The 18,096-nt window shown below is 37.6% G+C and overlaps 1 protein-coding gene across 1 annotated transcript; it reads right to left on the reverse strand.

Annotated features, from left to right (window-relative positions):
* Positions 1–5,314: 5,314 nt before the first annotated feature.
* LOC111389119 lies at positions 5,315–9,988 on the reverse strand. The gene is made up of 9 exons (XM_023013974.1): positions 9,836–9,988; positions 7,852–7,941; positions 7,699–7,752; positions 7,244–7,487; positions 7,012–7,147; positions 6,830–6,927; positions 6,606–6,737; positions 6,254–6,555; positions 5,315–6,145 (listed from the first exon to the last, which is right to left on the reverse strand). Exons 1-9 carry the CDS (start codon positions 9,986–9,988, stop codon positions 5,315–5,317), a joined length of 2,040 nt encoding a protein of 679 aa, XP_022869742.1.
* Positions 9,989–18,096: the final 8,108 nt, after the last annotated feature.

Consider the following 18,096-nt stretch of genomic DNA (forward strand, 5'->3'; position numbering starts at 1 on the left):
CGCTAGGATTTCGTTACTCAATTAGATGGGATACGTAGGATGGATAAATATTAATTTTCTTTCATGTCATTGATTGTCTCAATTACTGTTGACCATGTTGAGGTGTACAAACTGGTTTCATTGATTGTCTTAAGTATTCGTTACATAGTTGAGGTGTATGATACTGTGTCCTACCTACTTTGACCTGTAAAATTGTTTCGTTCAAGTCACTTGCATACATGTCCTTCACCGTCTCATATTGACTCTCCATTCAAACTCACGTACATAAATTTGTTTCCTATATTTGATAAGAAGTACGGTAACTGGAATGGCTACGAATCCTAGCATGCATGTCTACCTTCACACATCCTCCGTTATTACTTCTGAAACATACTTGTATGTGGCACTGCCTAATATGTTCAACTTGCACCCCGCAGCACGCATAGCAACTCCCAGTGAACTGTCGACCCCGACACTTGACTCTCTATTTTTCTCGACAGTTAGCCTATCATTCGTCTTTCAACATCAACCATCGGTATCGACAGATGTCCACAGGCAATCTGTCGATACCGACGTATGATCTCTGTAGTTCTCGACAGATCACCGTATCCATGATGTTGAATCCTTATAGCGTTAGACATTATACAATATTGTTTATATTTATAATCTAATCCCATGGGTTTTGTCAACGCACCTTGCAGGGCATATGGAGTTTGAATTCCTGATTCCAGAAGACGCATGGTTGCGGGCCCATATTTCCCAACGCAGCAACCTCAAGTATGTTAAGACTGTGATGGACCATTTTGACGAGTGACAACGTGAGTACTTTCGCAACTCCCCCCTCGGGTATCTGGCTGATATTCCAGACATTCAATTCTCTGCCCAGCTAATCCTACAACTACTGTTTAGAACAATCCGCACAGAAAAGGTGAACGAGCTTTGGTTCAATGTGTAAGGCCACCTGATAGATTCGGTCTACAAGAGTACGTTGCTGTGACGGGGTTAAGATGCGGTGTCTTCCCCGAGGGGGACAATTTTGATCGATTGATTAAGAGGAAAAGGTTGAAAGAGAGGTATTTTAAGTCCAATGACAAGGTATCATTGGCACAACTACAATCTACTGTTGCCCGACCATCGACGACCCGTGCTGATCGCTACAAGCTAGGGCTAGTTCTAATTGTCGAGGGAGTATTCAATGCTCCGGATAATAACGTCGGTATCCATTTGCCATTTTTATCAATGGTGGACGACCTGGACTTATTTTTTTCCTACCCTTGGGGTAGAGTTGGATATAAGCGATTGTTGCACGGGTTCCGGGGTAGATTTGGAAGAAAATTCGAAAAGGCCAAGAGGAGGAAGGAGAAAGAGATTACATGCAAGGTTCACGACTTCCCCATCACCATGCAAGTACGCACACTTCGTAACATTAGCATAGCATGCATGATTTACCCCTCCGGTAGCATTGCACATATAATCTCTGTAATTTTAATGTGTTTCTGTTGCTGTAACAGGTTTAAGGCGATTCTGGAGATTGGGGAACGCTTTGGTCAGCCAGTTGGTGAACGACTACCACATATTTTTCGCTGGTCCACTCGAAAGCAGCCACAACATCGTACATACGATGCATTTTTCAAGAATGTACAGGTACAATTTCGACATGTCTTTGTTTCCCCTTTACCATCTTGTTACTATCTAGCACGTTCTAATGTGATTATCTAAACCTCATTTTGCAGCTGCATGTGTACGCAACTCTCCAGCCCACCGATGCAGAGGCTGAGCAGCCATATCTGTCCTCTCTCGTGCCGTACGACGATCCCCCGGTGCCCGTGCTTGATGACATTGTAAGGACTGTGGTTGCGCCATAGATTCATTCGTTACACACCGAAAGTGGAGTTGGTGGACAGTCGGGAGGTCAAGATTTGGAAGACAGAGTCCGTAGTGGACGAAGTGGTGACGGGGAGACATCTGGAGATGATGAGAGCGATGGGGAGTCGGGAAGTGATAGCGAAGGCGACGACAGTGAGGACACCGGTGACTCTTCCACCCCTCATGGGGCATCGATTCGTTCACCAGTGAGAGGGTATACGACAAACTCACTGTCAGTTCGAACATCTGCTTCCAGCTTGACGAAAGGGGAAGTTGAGGAGCTGCTACTCGACCAAAGAATCCTTTTCGAGATGGGACTCCGGACTGTGAAGTTTGAAATTGAATAGCACGTGACATTTGAATGTACAAGACTCCGTGAGTTCATTGCTGCCCAGGTGGCCCCACATTCCCCTACCACCGCTCCGTGCTCAACGGGTGCCATTTTTAGCCCGGTCCTTCAGGTTGTTCCCCACAAGGTTTGAATCAAACATGTGCTATTCGGTTATATTTTTTGAAATTGACCACAAGGTTATTCGATTTTTTCTTGTTACAATTGGGATGTAGATGTACATGGATGAGGCACAGACCCATTGCCCACGCCAATTGAATTGGGAGTTGACACAGGACGTTCACAGCCTCCATGTACGTGCATTATTAACGAGCAATTCTACACATGTTACTGTCTGGACGTTGTACGATACTTGAGTTGGGAGATGTAATGTGCTCTCATGACGTCACTGTTGCTTTCCACAGTCGGAGCATACAGTCCTCCATGCACGGACGAGGAGGAGCTGCTTGTCGAAACTAAAGACTTGCCAGGTATGTGGGTATTTCATGCACAATTCGAAACATATTATTTCATCGAGTACGCATGTTGCGAAACATGACAAAACAAATGTGCTCACATTATTTTACTGTTGTTGTCAATAGAGGGAGCTGACATTGCATCATCCCCGGACGTCGAGCACGAGCCGTTGCCCACTCCAATTGACGATCAGGAAGGTATTGCGTCCATTACAAGCACTTTTTGCAATTTCATGTCATTGCATTTGCTTCCTAATGTTTCGTCGAATGCTATGCATTTACGTATGTTCTGTTAATAAGACGGAGCTGCCACAGAGTCCTCAGATGCGGCCGAGGTCAGCGATACAGAGATTGACGGTTGCAACGTCACAGATGGCGAAGATAAGTTCATTGCATGCGTTACTACTACGTATAATACATATGATTAGTGAATGTCATTGACAGTAACTCACTGGGCCCTTTCCATTGTTATGTAGGTATTATCGCTGCCGTACCTGTTCCCGCCACTGACGTACCTGTTCCCGCGCTTGTACTAGAAGGAGGAGGTCGAGTTTGTACGACAAGACGGCGCTCCGCCCGGCTACGACGTCCCACTCCTGCCACAAGGACTCCGTACACGAGGAGGAGGGGAAAGACATTGAAGAAGTAATTGTGAATGAAGTGGCGGGATGGCAGGACGATGGGGTTGTTTTTGGTTTTCGCTTACCTGTCGAGGTGTGCAGATGGTGAACGTAGTAGATTTGAACAATTAATCACTTGCTTTTACGTTTATTCTAACATTGACGCTTTACTTTTTCATTTGACATGTGCGTTGGAATTTTGACAAGCGTCCCACATTTTGCCTTGCCGTTAGTTATGACATAGTATGTGTCTACTTGTCATGACATTTGGTTCTACTGTTACAAGCCGGATACCTTGTTTATGTCTTATATTACGTGAACAGTCGGAACCTAAATTGACATGATAAGTGTTTTTCTGGACTTTAGAAAATGATCTTTGCATTCTCGTTAAAGTACGCCTTGTTTCCAGGTAAGAACATCAATTAGATGGCACCAAGAAAGTCCACCCATGTAAAAGGGCAACTAAACTGCACTCTACTGTAAAAGAAGATGGACATTATAGTGATTAAAATTTTTATTTTGAAAATAACTGCAGTATTTCTTCTCTTGTATTCTCAATGTTGACATCGTTGTTAAATTGGCATTGTTCTCAAGCATCTATAGAAACTTCCAACTACTTTTCAAAATATTTCATAAGAACTGTACTCGGTATACCACGTGTGTGAATATAATGTAATCCCATTTTTTTGAAGCACTACAATTACAACGATGCCACAATTGCTGGGAATATTTTGCACAGAGGTATTTCAGGTGCAGGAATGTATATGTACTGAAATACAAAGATAATAAAGAGTGTTAAATGTCCTACTAATTATGGGGAAATGGAGGATAACGGTACTATAAATTTATTGAACCATCACACCAATTGCTTTTCAAATTAACAAGGAGATTGGACTTGGTGATTGGGTAGATGATGACCATAATTGCATTTCCTCTTCAAGTTGCTTATAAATACAGTGTCACATTGTTCTCACTCCTAGACAGCTTAGTGGAATAGCATTGTGAGAATTTGTGACTCTCAAAGACAGATTTCGTTTCAGCAATACTTTACTACATAAGTATAATGAGTTCGTCCACAGGAAGCACCGAACCGTTCAACATGGATGAGCCGATGCCGGTTCCCGGTTCCTCTCCGTTATTTCCAACCTACATTTCGTCAGACGATGACAAAATTGAGCTTCGTACGGGTAGGAGAGTCATTTCCCCTGTTCCCTTCCCGAACTTGGAAGATGTTGGGAGTGACGATGGTTTGTCACAGAACGATGTGCTTGATGCTGTGCTCTCGATCGACGTTGCCTACGAGGGGGATTTCGAGGACGACGATGGGCTGGCGTACGTCCCAGAGAACGAGGTCATTATCATCTCGTCTGACGAGTCAGGTGAAGACAGCGGGAGAGCAAGTTCGATCGTCGACGACGAGTGAAATGCCAGCCGTGGAGTGTAGTGAATAAGTAGTGTACAGTCCATTCTTTTGTAGGGATGCAGTTGGTTAACACAGAACCAAAATGTCTGCATGAACATGTCCCTTCGCCGTAATCCGGGTAGTGTATTTTGTGTATAGTCCAGTCCAGTCGAACTGTTGAGAATTATAGATTTCTATCTGTTGGGATCGACAAATTAACCTACATCTATATTTTGCACCACGTTTGGTGGATGTTATGAAATGCTATTTATTTAGAGCTGATTTCTCTCCGTGGTGGACGATGTTACAAATTATAATATATTTCATGGATATTGAACTTAAATGTTTTAAATGGGGTTCATGATGCGCGCAATCCAACAAGAGAAGGACAACGTCCCAATTTACAATTCCATTTGCCTACTACCTTCAAGTATTTTGATTGACGGTGCACTTGGAGGGTTAGTTGTATCTATCGGGATGTGCGTACGTGATGAACAGGACAGTCGGGAAACAAATTCTTATGTGCACAGAAGGATGCCGAACATCTAGAAATGGTAATTATCACACTATTTATAACATAACTTCATAAGGTGCATGGCACTAAGGAACATTGAACATACAACGTCGATTACACTAACAACGTTTAAGGAACTTGTGATACATTGGAGTTCGAACATGTGCTCCGATTATGACCAAGACGACCACTACGAGTGCATTTCCTGCTCGACCATGCAGACTCGTGTCTTGAACGCTTATGTCGGGTCGGTGGTCTACCTGGAGGGCGACGTACGAGTGGTGGCAAAATAGGAGTAAATGTAATTAAACTGGGAACAACCCAGTCCGCTTCACGTCCAATAGGATATATAGCTTCGCTATATGCACCCCTCCAGTATTCAGATGTGTAATAAGGGGAGCAAAGGTCATACAATGACTTCCCTTTGAAGCAAGTAGCACGACTTGCATGACCACATGGCATACGGTTTAGTTGGAACTCACGACACGTGCAGGTGTCTTCAGAAAAGTCAACTATGTCCACGTCGTTGGATATTCCGACCTGAGTTAAGTTATTTGTCAACAACTGGGCTCGAAGCCTAGTTCCAGTTTCAAATGTCATCCGTAACTCGTTTTCCATCCTCAGTGTCAATACTGTACTGCATTCGGCCGCATTTTTCTGACGTTCATAAAACCACTTCTGCAAAGTACTCCGAATGTGTTCGACCAAGCAAGCTATCGATAAAGAACGGGCTTCTCTCAACATGGAGTTCAGAGACTCAGCGTTGTTGTTCGTCATGATGTTGTAACGGTGGCCAATAAATAGTGCTCGGGACCAAAATGAATAACCCGCACGCTCTAAGTACCCGTACGCTCTTGTGCTCACCCTGCAGATCTGTCCCATGAGTCTTTCAAAGTCCTCAACCCGATATGTCGTAGCAGCTCGTTTGAATAGAAGTATTGCACTTGCATTGCTGTACCGCTGTATTAGGTTCTTTTCGAGATGCCAGATACAACAACCATGGTGAGACAACGGAAACAACTAAGTAATAGCTTTGTCAATGCTCTTTTTCCTGTCTGAAACAAATACTAGGTCTTCAGAGTCCCCTATAAGCTCTTTCAAGTTGGACATAAACCACTTCCAGGATTTATTGGTTTCAGCATCCACGATCCCCCATGCTAACGGATATATATGTTTGTTACCATCTTGGGCAGTTGCCAGTAGAAGTGTCCCTTTGTATGGACCCTTCAGATGACTGCCATCAACACAAATAACGGGTCTCAAGTACTGCGTGTAACCACGAATGCTTACACCGAAAGTTAGGAAGAAGTAATGAAATCTATTTTGAGAATCGAGTTCTATGTGGGTTACTGTCCCCGGGTTACTCTCTCCTACGACGTGGCAGTATGAAGATAATTCTAAAAACTGGCTTCCGGTGTACCGTGTAGCATACTTAAGGCATGAAGCTTTCCCCTACGAGCTTTGTTGTAACTGATTTTCACACCGAACTCACGTTCCATATCACGTGCAATAGCGATAGGGTCATACAATCGACCTGGAGTATCCAGTTTGCCTAAATGTGCTCGGCAATTACAGAACTAGTGGCATGCCGATGTGCGGTACGACAAAAATCAAGGGAACATGTGTGCACGTTGATGAATTTACGGATCATGAAGATTGCAGATTGCTTGACAGTAGAAGCACGTAGCATCCACTTGCAATTATCATCCACACATACAACGGTTAACATTTTCATGCTTGACCTGCTCAACCGAAATTGAAACTTCTCTTGCAAAGCAAGCACACGAATCTTCGAGTACAATTATTTCTTGCTAAAGAATATTTACTTTTCGACGAGAACGACGGCTGTCATCCACTCATCTGTGCCTAAACTCATGGAATGTGATGACACTGGCTGGTCAATTTCAGCAATAATAGCATCATTCGTACCATGTAACAGGTTCTCTAAGTGCTCAACGGATGCTGCAGCCTCGATATGGTCAATTGAATATGCGGGTGCTTCGTTGTTCGACCTACTGTGCTCATGATTGACCTCACCATTTCTTAAAGTCTAGGGACATTCCGTTAGGTCCTCATCATCTTGTATCTCTGCCGGAGGTATATTCAAATTCGGGACTTTGAACTTCAACTCAATTTCATTGCGGGGTTCAACAATACCAAGTTTTTCCTTCAATCTAAATACAAGTTCTGTTACGGTAATGTTTCTCGGCACTAAAATGGAAGTCGTTTTGTTCCCTCTCCACTTCCATTCGTCATCCACGTGAACAAAGTTCCCCCCATGCGACACGATGAATCTCAGATCCTAAGCCATACCTGAAATGTTGGGAGTACAAAAGTCACAATTCTACACATTTATGTCGAAAGATTTAATACAGTCAAATTGGCTCATTACAATACTTTGATCTATGTAGTACCAAAAAGAAAAAGCTTTTCAAGTGTCAAAATCGACGATTGAATTCTCTGCCCATCCAGACAGTTACTAAATGTCGATTTCGACAGTTCAAATGTATAACCCGACAGTTTCTACGAAACTGCTCAACACTTGAACGGCATAAGTTTCGGGGAACCTACAAAATAATGTGTTTTACTATTTTAGGAATTTATTGCAACACATTAATGGTCATAATCAATTCTCAACTACAACTTCAACTGATCTCCCCACACACAAAGAAAGTATAACTCAATGCTTCATTAAATATAGAATTACATATGAAATGATTCACATTTTGTTGAGAATATTGGTATTTCTTCCCTTTCTAAAATATACCAAGAATAAAAAATCAATGAATAAGAGATGAAATATGGACAATTAATTCTGACCATGTTTTATTGAATATTTAAAGTACTCAAGTATAGTATGCAAAAATTTCTTTTCTACTACCTCACCTTTGAAATTGATCAATAGCTTTCCTTCATACCTTGTTGATAATGAAAGGGGGATGATGATGAAGAAGAAGCTATTTCAACTCCTACTTGTGTGTGCTCTTTGTACACATTTCACCCATTTTTTTAATCAAAAATTCATATTATACAAGATAATATTCATTTCTTCAATATTAACAATAAAGATAAATAAATAATCACATCACACTATTAATAGCATTCAAATCAAACATTTATTGCTTCTAAAAAGGTGTCAAAGGGTAATATGGACATTTTGTGGGGAAAAAGTGGCATTTTTGCAAAAAAAATTGTGCAAGAAATTTTTTTTGTGCATTTTCATATTTAGTGACATTTGTGTAGATTCCCCATATAATTAATAAGTTTCGACTTTTTTCACTACTTGTCGAGACTACACTCTCGAATCAATTAAAATCATCGAAATTTATTTATAAACAAAAATTATATCCTTAGACTTATGTTCTTATGTATTATACTCATAAATCATGTCAAATATTCAAAACTAGGAAAAACCACCCAAATGTCAATTTTCGAATATTTATAAATCCTCAAATCTATTTTTTCATCTTATCACATGTAATCATATAACATCAACACTAAGACTTGCGAGACCGAGGCCAGACTAATGTTGTTCCTTATTCCAGTCCTTACTACATAAAGAAAAGATAAATCTATAAAGTAAGAGGATTTTGTGTCTAAATTTCCATTCAATAGTCAATGTCGAATAACAAAACTCATAGTTAACCTTCTGAAAGCCCAAGAACGGCTAACCAAAATGGAAGTGAATTAGTTATCTAAAACATTTTGGAAAATAAATGCAAATTTAACCAATTAACAAATAAGATAATGAGCAAGAAAGATAACACGAAAATAACAAGAGGATGGGAAAAGAAGGCGCAAACGATATATGGAGGTTTAATCAAATCAACGATCTACGTCCCCGTTACCAAGCTCTCCGTCACGGACAAGGCCCTTCCACTATATTTGATTGACTTATGGTGCAATCCAACCCTTACAACATTTTTGATGACTTACAACCAATAAGCATCGATCCTTTTACAATGTTGAGCTCTTCGGTACCTCAACACGACCCACAATTTAAAAATAAGGAAAACAAAATTACAAATGAAAGCTTCTAATAAATGATATGAACACAATTAAGTATAAATAGGGAAGTAGATGCAACACTTTAATAAATTGCAAAGAATATAACTCAAGTGTTGGATGAAAAATTTTAATTGACATAAATGATTTTTGCAAGCTTTGATTACTCAAAAAGTTTTTCAAGATTTAAATGTTTTGATCTTTTAAAGATTGAAAACTATGGTAGAAAAGATCAATAAATGCCTTACTTAAATGCTTAAGAATAGTTGTTGCAAATGTGGTAGAGAGTGAGGTATTTATAGCCATCAAATGGTCAAAAATCTATCAATCTTCAAGGATCCGAACAAATAACTAGCCATTTGAAAAAAGGGTCAAAAAACCGACCATTGAAGGGTCCATCCAGACGTCCTGATGGGCAACAACTTTGCCCCTCAGGACTTTACTTCATGATGACTTTTATAAATGTACTTTAAGGAATTTCTCATTTATTTTGTATAGATAAGTATTTTGTAAATATTTGATCCTAAGAATCGAGATACTTATCTTTTGAAAATAATTTTTATGTAAGTATTGTTTGTTGTAAAAGTGTCTTGTGCATAAAAATTGTTTGAGCTATAATCGATGTGAAATATTAAAGTGTTAAACCTTTACATTTGAATTAAAAACGCATCTATATCTAATGTCTTTTATCTCTTCTCCAATGTTATTTTTGACGCGAAGCTCAATTTCCATCTTTGCATTTGTTGATCGCCAACTTTCTTTTATTTTGATTGTCAAGCTCCAAAAACGTTCGTCCATATGCGTGAATCTTGATCTCGATTATCGTGTTGTCATTCTTCGTTAATTTTGCGATAATCACTATAAACACCTAAATTCAATTTGTTTGTGTTAATCAAAACGAGAAGTCAACCATTAGGTCAAAACCTTCTACTAGAAAATCCATTAAGGTTGTTAGGTTTTGACACCCAGTAAATTCCAGGAGATGATGTAAACTTTGAAATATATTTTCACATATCTTAGTCGATGAGGAATTGATTATCAACCACCAAATTTAAAGGCTCGATCCGAAAACACCGTTGGATGTAACTTAAGAAATTAGTGCTGCTTATGGCTTATATATGTTTACTTATTGGATGGCTCTTGGATCTTGGCCCATTTAACCCCTTTTTTTATCCAACTACAGCCTAATATATTCTTATATATATGTTTATTTGACCTAGCCATTCGAGTATGTGATTTGTGTGTGAATTGAGAAAAACATGGCTACCTATTGCTGGAGAAAAATTAGCTGCAATTGAGTGTGAAAAAATCGTTGACTTCCTCCTTCGTTTGGTCTTCTCTTTATGCCTCTTTCATTGTTTTTCTTGTGCTTTTGTGGCTTGCAAATCAGCATTGTTATATTATCCTTTGTAGGAGAGATTGAGAAACAACCTAGGTAAATATATTGGTTGTGAATCGGAGCTGTTTGGATTGGTTGTTTGATAGAAAATGTAACGTAAAACTGAGCTCGAAAATCACCATTTCTAGATCCAAAAATTGTTGAAAATCGCTTGAAATTGCGATTTTCAGCCAATCTAATGACTGATTGGTGAAATGGAGACTACTAGTGTGACATGTAGGCGAAGGCGATCTTCAAGGTCAAGCGCATGAGGCAGTAGGAAGGCGCATGTGGCAACGTGTGAAGTGTATGCAAAGAGACTCCAGGTAGCATGCTAGCACGTGCACTGTTTTTCGACGATGGTGTCTCCTGAAAGCTTGTTCCTAACATTATTTCTAATACTTTGGTGTCGTTAGTTTCTATTTCAGGTTATATAGTAAAATCTAGACATTTTTGCTCGTTTCGTGTTTAGGAATCAATCATGGAAGATTGATTTCTGCAATTGTTGGACGCTTAAGATCGAATAGTGGTGGCTCCAAAGTGGTAAATTTGCATCTCTCATTATTTACGGACTCAAATTGGTCTGTCCAGATATATTGGCTTATCCCATTTAAATTTCAACATTAAGTGGGTCATAGTGTGAGGTGACATTAGCATTGGGGTTACCGTATGGAATAATCATTTCTCATGCTAAAAATTTTGAAATTATTTACTCTATTTGAAATGTTGAGTTTAATTGCAAGGTGATAGTAGCTTTTGTGTTTAATTGCCATTAAGTCACCGTTTGAAACAATATTGTGTGAGAAGCTAAATTTTTGTTAACATTCCTTCGTGTTGCATTAATTATTCTGTTAAAATACCTGAACTTGTCCAATTTGAATATTTCCTTGATATTAAGATCTTAAATCTCACGAAACCTTGAAAATATAGAATGGTGTATATTGCCGCCTTAGGATTACTTTGTGTGACTTATTTGATCACTTTGATTATCTTATTTTTACAAAATGTCTTCATATATAGAAGTTGGAATTTTCAATGAAAAAATTGGGATTTTTGAATTTAGCAACAAAAGATAAAGGGAATTTTTGTTCAAAAAAAAGTTTTAAAAGATGGCAAATTTTCTAAAAATTTAACAATAACACAAAAAGACGAATATGATTAACTTGCTTACACTTCAATTATTTACACTTATCTGATATTGTTTTGAGATGTTAAAAAATTTGATACTACAAAAGAATTTTGAAAAAAGTTGGAGGACTTATATTTATTTAAATCTACTCCTAACAAATTGTATTTACTCGAAAGATTTTTTTTTAGTTTTAAAATGGGTCCTTCAAGGGATGTTTATGACAATTTGGATGTTTTTAACAACCTTTTTTCAAGATAATGTTAATTGTAATTAAAGGGTATCTGAAACGTATAAGGTCATTATTTTGTTTAATTCTATGCCTTATTCATATAGAGAGGTTAAGAATGCAATTAAGCATGGTAAGGACACATTAACACCTGAGATTGTTATAGATTCCATTAAGAGTAAGAAGATAGAGCTTAAGGCTAAGAAAGAATATAAAAGGAGAGGTGAGGTACATATGACAATGAGGGGAATGAAGTTTAAACAAATAAGTCTTGGTAGAACTCAATATAGTAATAACTCGAGTGGTGGTAAGAAGAATGGCAAGGGTTGGGACAAGTCCAATGGTAAGCAATGTTACAACTATGGTAAATCTAGACATTTTGGGAGGGACTATCCTAAGAAGAAGGATAAACAGAAGGGTGAAATGAGAAGCATGGCGAATGTGGCTTTTTGGTTGAACGATGACTCTAGTGAGGTTTATTAAGAGTAAACATATGCATCTATGTGTAACCCTATCTGCATGTGTGCGATTACTTTGCATGGTCATATGTTGCATTTCAATGTGTTTGATATGTGCATGTGCATAAATTTTAGAGCAGTCTAATTACTTGGTGTGATGTGTTTGCATGCATAGTAGGTTGTGATATATTAGCGATAAGCGTGATGTGTGTCTTTTGATAAGGTTAAGTATAGATGGCTAGGGATACATTGGTGGTATGTACTGAGGATGTGGAGTATACCATTTAGATCATGAGTAGAGAGGTGATTAAATATTAAAATCCTTTATTTGTTAAGACCCTTATTAGGTGGAGTGTAAGAAAGACACTTTTATCACTTTTGCTAGGCGGAGGTCCATTATCTCTTAGGTTCGGAAAAGTGGGGTGGTGATAAAGGATTATCCTGTGGATTTAATATCTATTGTGGTTTACCAATTAAACATGAGAATGACCAGTCTAGTGAGCATGGTAGGACACTGAGAGGAGATATGTGTCTCAATGTATGAGCAACACGGAATGAGATAGGATAAGTGTAGTGAGATCTTTTTGTGGGGTCATTTATGCATTTGTTACATATGTATTGACAGTTTCATTGATTAACTTGCCGTTAGTCTGTTGTTCTCTGTGAATAAATTTTGAAAAAAATCTGTGTATTATCCTATGTTATATCTTCATAATATGTTTATTTACTCTCAATTGATTTACGTGATTATCTGCTTCTACTTGGGCATGTCTTTGACCTTAGCCCTAATGAGTATATGAAGCAAGTATGTTATGTGTTTTGGATCCAAAACAAGAGGCAATGTATGTAATCCCAATTTTATTAGTTACATTAATTATGTAAGTATTAACTTTTTGCTTTGATACTTGCAAGTTAATTGGATATCAAGGTGAAGCTTTGTTGAATTTTAATACCCAGTAAATCTCGGTGTGGATGTAAACATCAGAATATATTTTCACAAGCCTCAACCAATGGTGAATTGATTACGAACAATCAAGTCTAAAGGTTTGACCCGAAAATAACGTGGACCATTGGGAGTAGCTTAAGAAATTAATGCTAGTCACAGCCCATATATATTTACCTATTAGACAACTCTTGGATCTTGGCCTATTTAACCACTTTATTGGTACAACTAAGGTCTAATCTATTCCAATATATATGTTGCTTTAACTTAGCCGTTTGAGCGTGTGATTTGTGTGTAAAGTAAGAAAAGTTGCCTATTGCTGGAGAAAATTCGGTTGCAATTGATTGTGAAAAAACCGATGACTCCCTCCTTCGTTTTGGTCCTCTCTTTGCCTCTATCATTATTTTCTCGTGCCTTTATGGTTTGCAAACTAACACTATTATCTTATCCTTTGCATGTAAGATTGAGAAGTATTAGAAAACGTGACGTGAAACTTAGCTCGGAAACCATCGTTTCGAAGATTTTGGAGCAAGCTTCAGCGATAAAGGTCATGATTGTTCATATCAAATCGGTTAGGGATTCCAAATCACAAATATGTACTTCCCGATTATTTCACTTTAATATCAAAGCATCAAGATATTGACAGGCAGTTTAATCTCACTCATTGATACCTCAAAAGAACTTTAAATTTAGCAATCAATTAATTACTTGCTTAGATTTAAAGTGCTACGTAAGTCAAGTTAAATTTAATTCATATGGTGAATTCCATAAATCAAATTTCACGTGGTCAAGTTCCATACATTCCAAAACATACACTCAATTTTATTGTCAAAGTCAAAGATGGACTTTAATGAATTGGAACAATCTTATCAAAAATAAAGTGTCCCTCTTTATTTGTCGATTTTAGATAATAAAACTTTAGACTAAATTATAAATCCAATATTTTCGTGCTTATAAATATAAGAACTCAATTTATAATATCAAATTGACACACAAACAAAATGAAAGCTCAAATTAATATAAACAATGCATCTAACAAACTAAATTTTATTTCAAAATATCACGAGCGTAAATAAATTTAATAGATGGACACACACTTGTCCAATAAATCTCCCACTAATCCTAGAATATATGAGAAATGTTAAATACATGTTTCCTTGATTGCTTCACAAGCTACAATAGACTCTACTTCCATGGTGAAATCGACAATACAAGATTGCTTTATATTCCTCCAACCAATGATGCTGTCACCCAATGTGGACATTGATTTTGACGTGGACTTGTGACAGTTCCTATTAGTTTGAAAATCAGAATCATTATAACACTTAGGGTCCAAATATGTAGTTAAATAAACTGGCATATAATTTTTAGTTTAGAGAAGATACTCGAGTATATGCTTAGCAGTGGTCCAATGCTCAGGTCCTAAGTTCGTCTAAGATCTACTAGTAATCCCAATAACACAATAAATATTTGTTCGTATATAACATCGCATACATGAGCCTTTCCGCAGCCGAGACTTAAGGAACTTGTTTCATGTATTCCACTTTCTAGGAGTTTTGGGACAATGCCTGTATACAAGTGAATTCTTTGTTTAAAAGGCATTTGGCCTTTTTCGAAATTTTGCATAGAAAACTTGACCAGTGTTTTGTCTGTATAAAGATTGGTTTGATCAATTTTCATTTTCTTCCTATCTTAAAGGATTTGGATACTTTGAACATAATTGGCATCTCTCAAACCCTCATGTCATATTGTTGTTAAAGACAGTCGTAGTCTCGTAGAGAATTTTGAGATGGGATCCTTACTGATGGGATCTTTCTCTCAGTTTAAGCTAAAGTTTTAAAATCAAAGTTCAGTTTGTCTCATATTTGGTAGAATCCCCCTCTTGAGTCTGGTATGGTTCAGTGCAACATTTTGTTGGTCTGGTTCAATCATGTATAACTGATAACTCTGTTATTCGGAGTAGGTTTAGAATTCATAGATAGTTTTGGTTTCCACACTTCTAAGTAGAATTTTGGGATTAGCTTGATTGCTACTGTAAATAATTGATGGTAAATGCACAACGATAATTCCATTTCATTACTTTTATAAAAGAAATGCAATGGTTCTTCACATTGAAGAGATCGATTTACTAAGGGTGCATTTAGTTCACTGCTTTCAAACTATTTTCAATTTTTAGTTTTGCAAAACGCTGAAAACATGTTTAATTTAGTATTTTTGAAAATGCATTTTCGAAAACAAACCTTCAAAATAGAAAATTAAAAATGAATTCAAAACTCAAAACTAAAAATTGAAACACAAATCAAACAAACCCTAAAGTTTTCCAATTGGTTTTAGCTGTTGCAAGGTTTTGATTGCTTCAAGAAAGAAAATGTTTTGATAATACATGTAGATCTTTTTGTTCATTTGCTTTCATTATTTATTATTATCAGTTTTTCTGTAAATGGTAAAGATCAAAAGCTTGGTTGAACAATTAGTAATTCATGTGCAAGAATGATTTTGTACTATTAGAACTGACTGGCTTTGGGTTTAGAAATCATTTCTAAACTTCAGGGTGACATAAAATAAATTGAAGGAGCACAATTTGATTGAGAGAGGAGCTATTACTTTAATTTCCTATCAAGAACTACTAACTAGGTATCTAAATGACCAAGTAAAATGTGTTCTATTCATGGATTAAACTGATTTTCCAAGGTACGGATTCCCTATTGACTACTCACACCTAGTGAGTCACATGAGAGACCCACCAGTATAAAAAATCACCCAAAAAAGGAATAAACCATTTGTACCAAAGGGGGAATACCGAACCGTTTACACCCCCTCCCCCCTCACAAACATGCGGGCCCCATGTGTTATTTAATAATCCGAACCAAAGCCTCACCCAAATGATGTGAGTAGTAGGTAAACGGTTAGGTAAATCATTATGTACGTATAGCACGATCCACCAAAAAATACCCATTCACCCCCCTATTGTGAGTAATCGATAGGGATTCTGTTAACCCCTACCCTGGTATCCTAGCAAAACTCTCTATTCATTCATAGTGTTATTTGATGGTGTTTGGAAAGAGCCCAAATCTTTGACGCAAAAGGAACATTGTTTAAATCCTTGGTGCAAAATAAGCCATTACACGGCCTCAAAGCATTTTCGAGCTGTCCAGAAATTTCTAATAGCCATCTTAACTCAATAAATTAAAATAGTGAAATTATCTCCATCCCTACTCATCTTACAAAAATAACACAACATTTATATGATAAATAAGGTGACTAATGCTAGCAAAATTGTACCCAGTAAGGGTGCGTTTGATTGCACACATTTTCCATGGAAAATGTGTTTTTCCTACCTATTTTCCTACTTTTGTCTTGTTTGATTGACAATTATTTTCAAGGAAAATATTTTCCCACTTTTGATCACGTGACCACATTTTTTTTGAAATCAAGGAAAATATTTTCTTTGGGGGAAGGTGGATTATATTTTCCATGGAATTCATCTGTTCCAACAAATTCTCAACTCACGTTAACATTTCTCTCTCTCATCCCAATCCACGTACAAAACAGTATCGTCTCTCTCATCTACTCTGGCGAACCAGGCAAAAGCAGTCAACGACCCATCTCTGCTTCCATATCTGACTCCGGGGAAATCACTGCAGAAGGTCGACAAGGAGGCTTTGATTGCATAAATTGAGGATAATTTAACAATGAAACCACCATTTTTGATTTCTACATGTTTATAATTCTTAATTAGTTTTGAGTGCGAAGTAATTCTTTTTTAATCAGATGAAGAAACCCCCAGTATGTCTGATTCAACTTTGATCGTTCGTTCATCCAAATTAACATTTGAAGGGTAATCTCTCTCATTACCAATTTCGATTTCAATTAGATTCTGTAGGATTCCAAGGGAGTGGAGAAATTAACAATCAGTTGTGGTGATTTTAATAAAATGGGGAAGAGAACTGTAGGAGCAGTTGGGAGGGGGGGCTGGCGAAGAAGGGATGGCGAACCAGAATTGTTGGGTGTGGTAACTCGGGCTGTGAACACTTTTTTATTTTATTTATTTATTTTGGATAATCGCCTACACCACCGGCCCCTCCTCCGCCACCAATCCTCGTCGCTTAGAATACTGACCCTTTGGCCTTGTTCCTCAAGATTTCCTTTCCCACTATCTCTGCTTTAACCCAACCCCACCCAATATCCCCAATAACCAACAAGAGGGCTGTTCGTCTTCCCTTCAATATATTTGTATGTGTTTCTGGTAATTGGATTTCTATACTGGAATGTGTTCCTTCTTTTTGTTCTTTTTCCTGTTGGTCTTTACTATCATAGGAACATATCTATTATTATTAATTGTGCATGATTTGTATGGGACCTCATGCATAATTAAAGTCTCAACCATTTCTTGAATATGGCCCTAAATTTTGATGTTTCCACAGGAATGGTTTTTGGCTTACATTTCTTTCCTTCTATTTCCGTTTTATTTTACTTTGTCTGATAATCAAAAAGCAATGATGTGAAGCACATTACTGCATATGGTTAAGAAGTACTAGTTAAGGTAGTCATAATTAATGTTTTTTGATCAGCGAAATGGGAGAGATGCGAACGGGTGAGTTCACTAATCGGTCTTCCCATTAGGACCAGGTACATACAACTTACAAGCATACAATAATCAAAACTTGGTGTCTGTTTCTGTTGTTAACTTATTTCAAGTAATTGATGTTGGCATTAATTCTTGTTTGCCTTTTGCATTTGTGAGCTGATAGACTCTTGTTTGATTTCACCTT

The sequence above is a fragment of the Olea europaea genome, unplaced genomic scaffold (assembly GCF_002742605.1).
Source record: "Olea europaea var. sylvestris unplaced genomic scaffold, O_europaea_v1 scaffold563, whole genome shotgun sequence".
NCBI lineage: Eukaryota > Viridiplantae > Streptophyta > Magnoliopsida > Lamiales > Oleaceae > Olea > Olea europaea.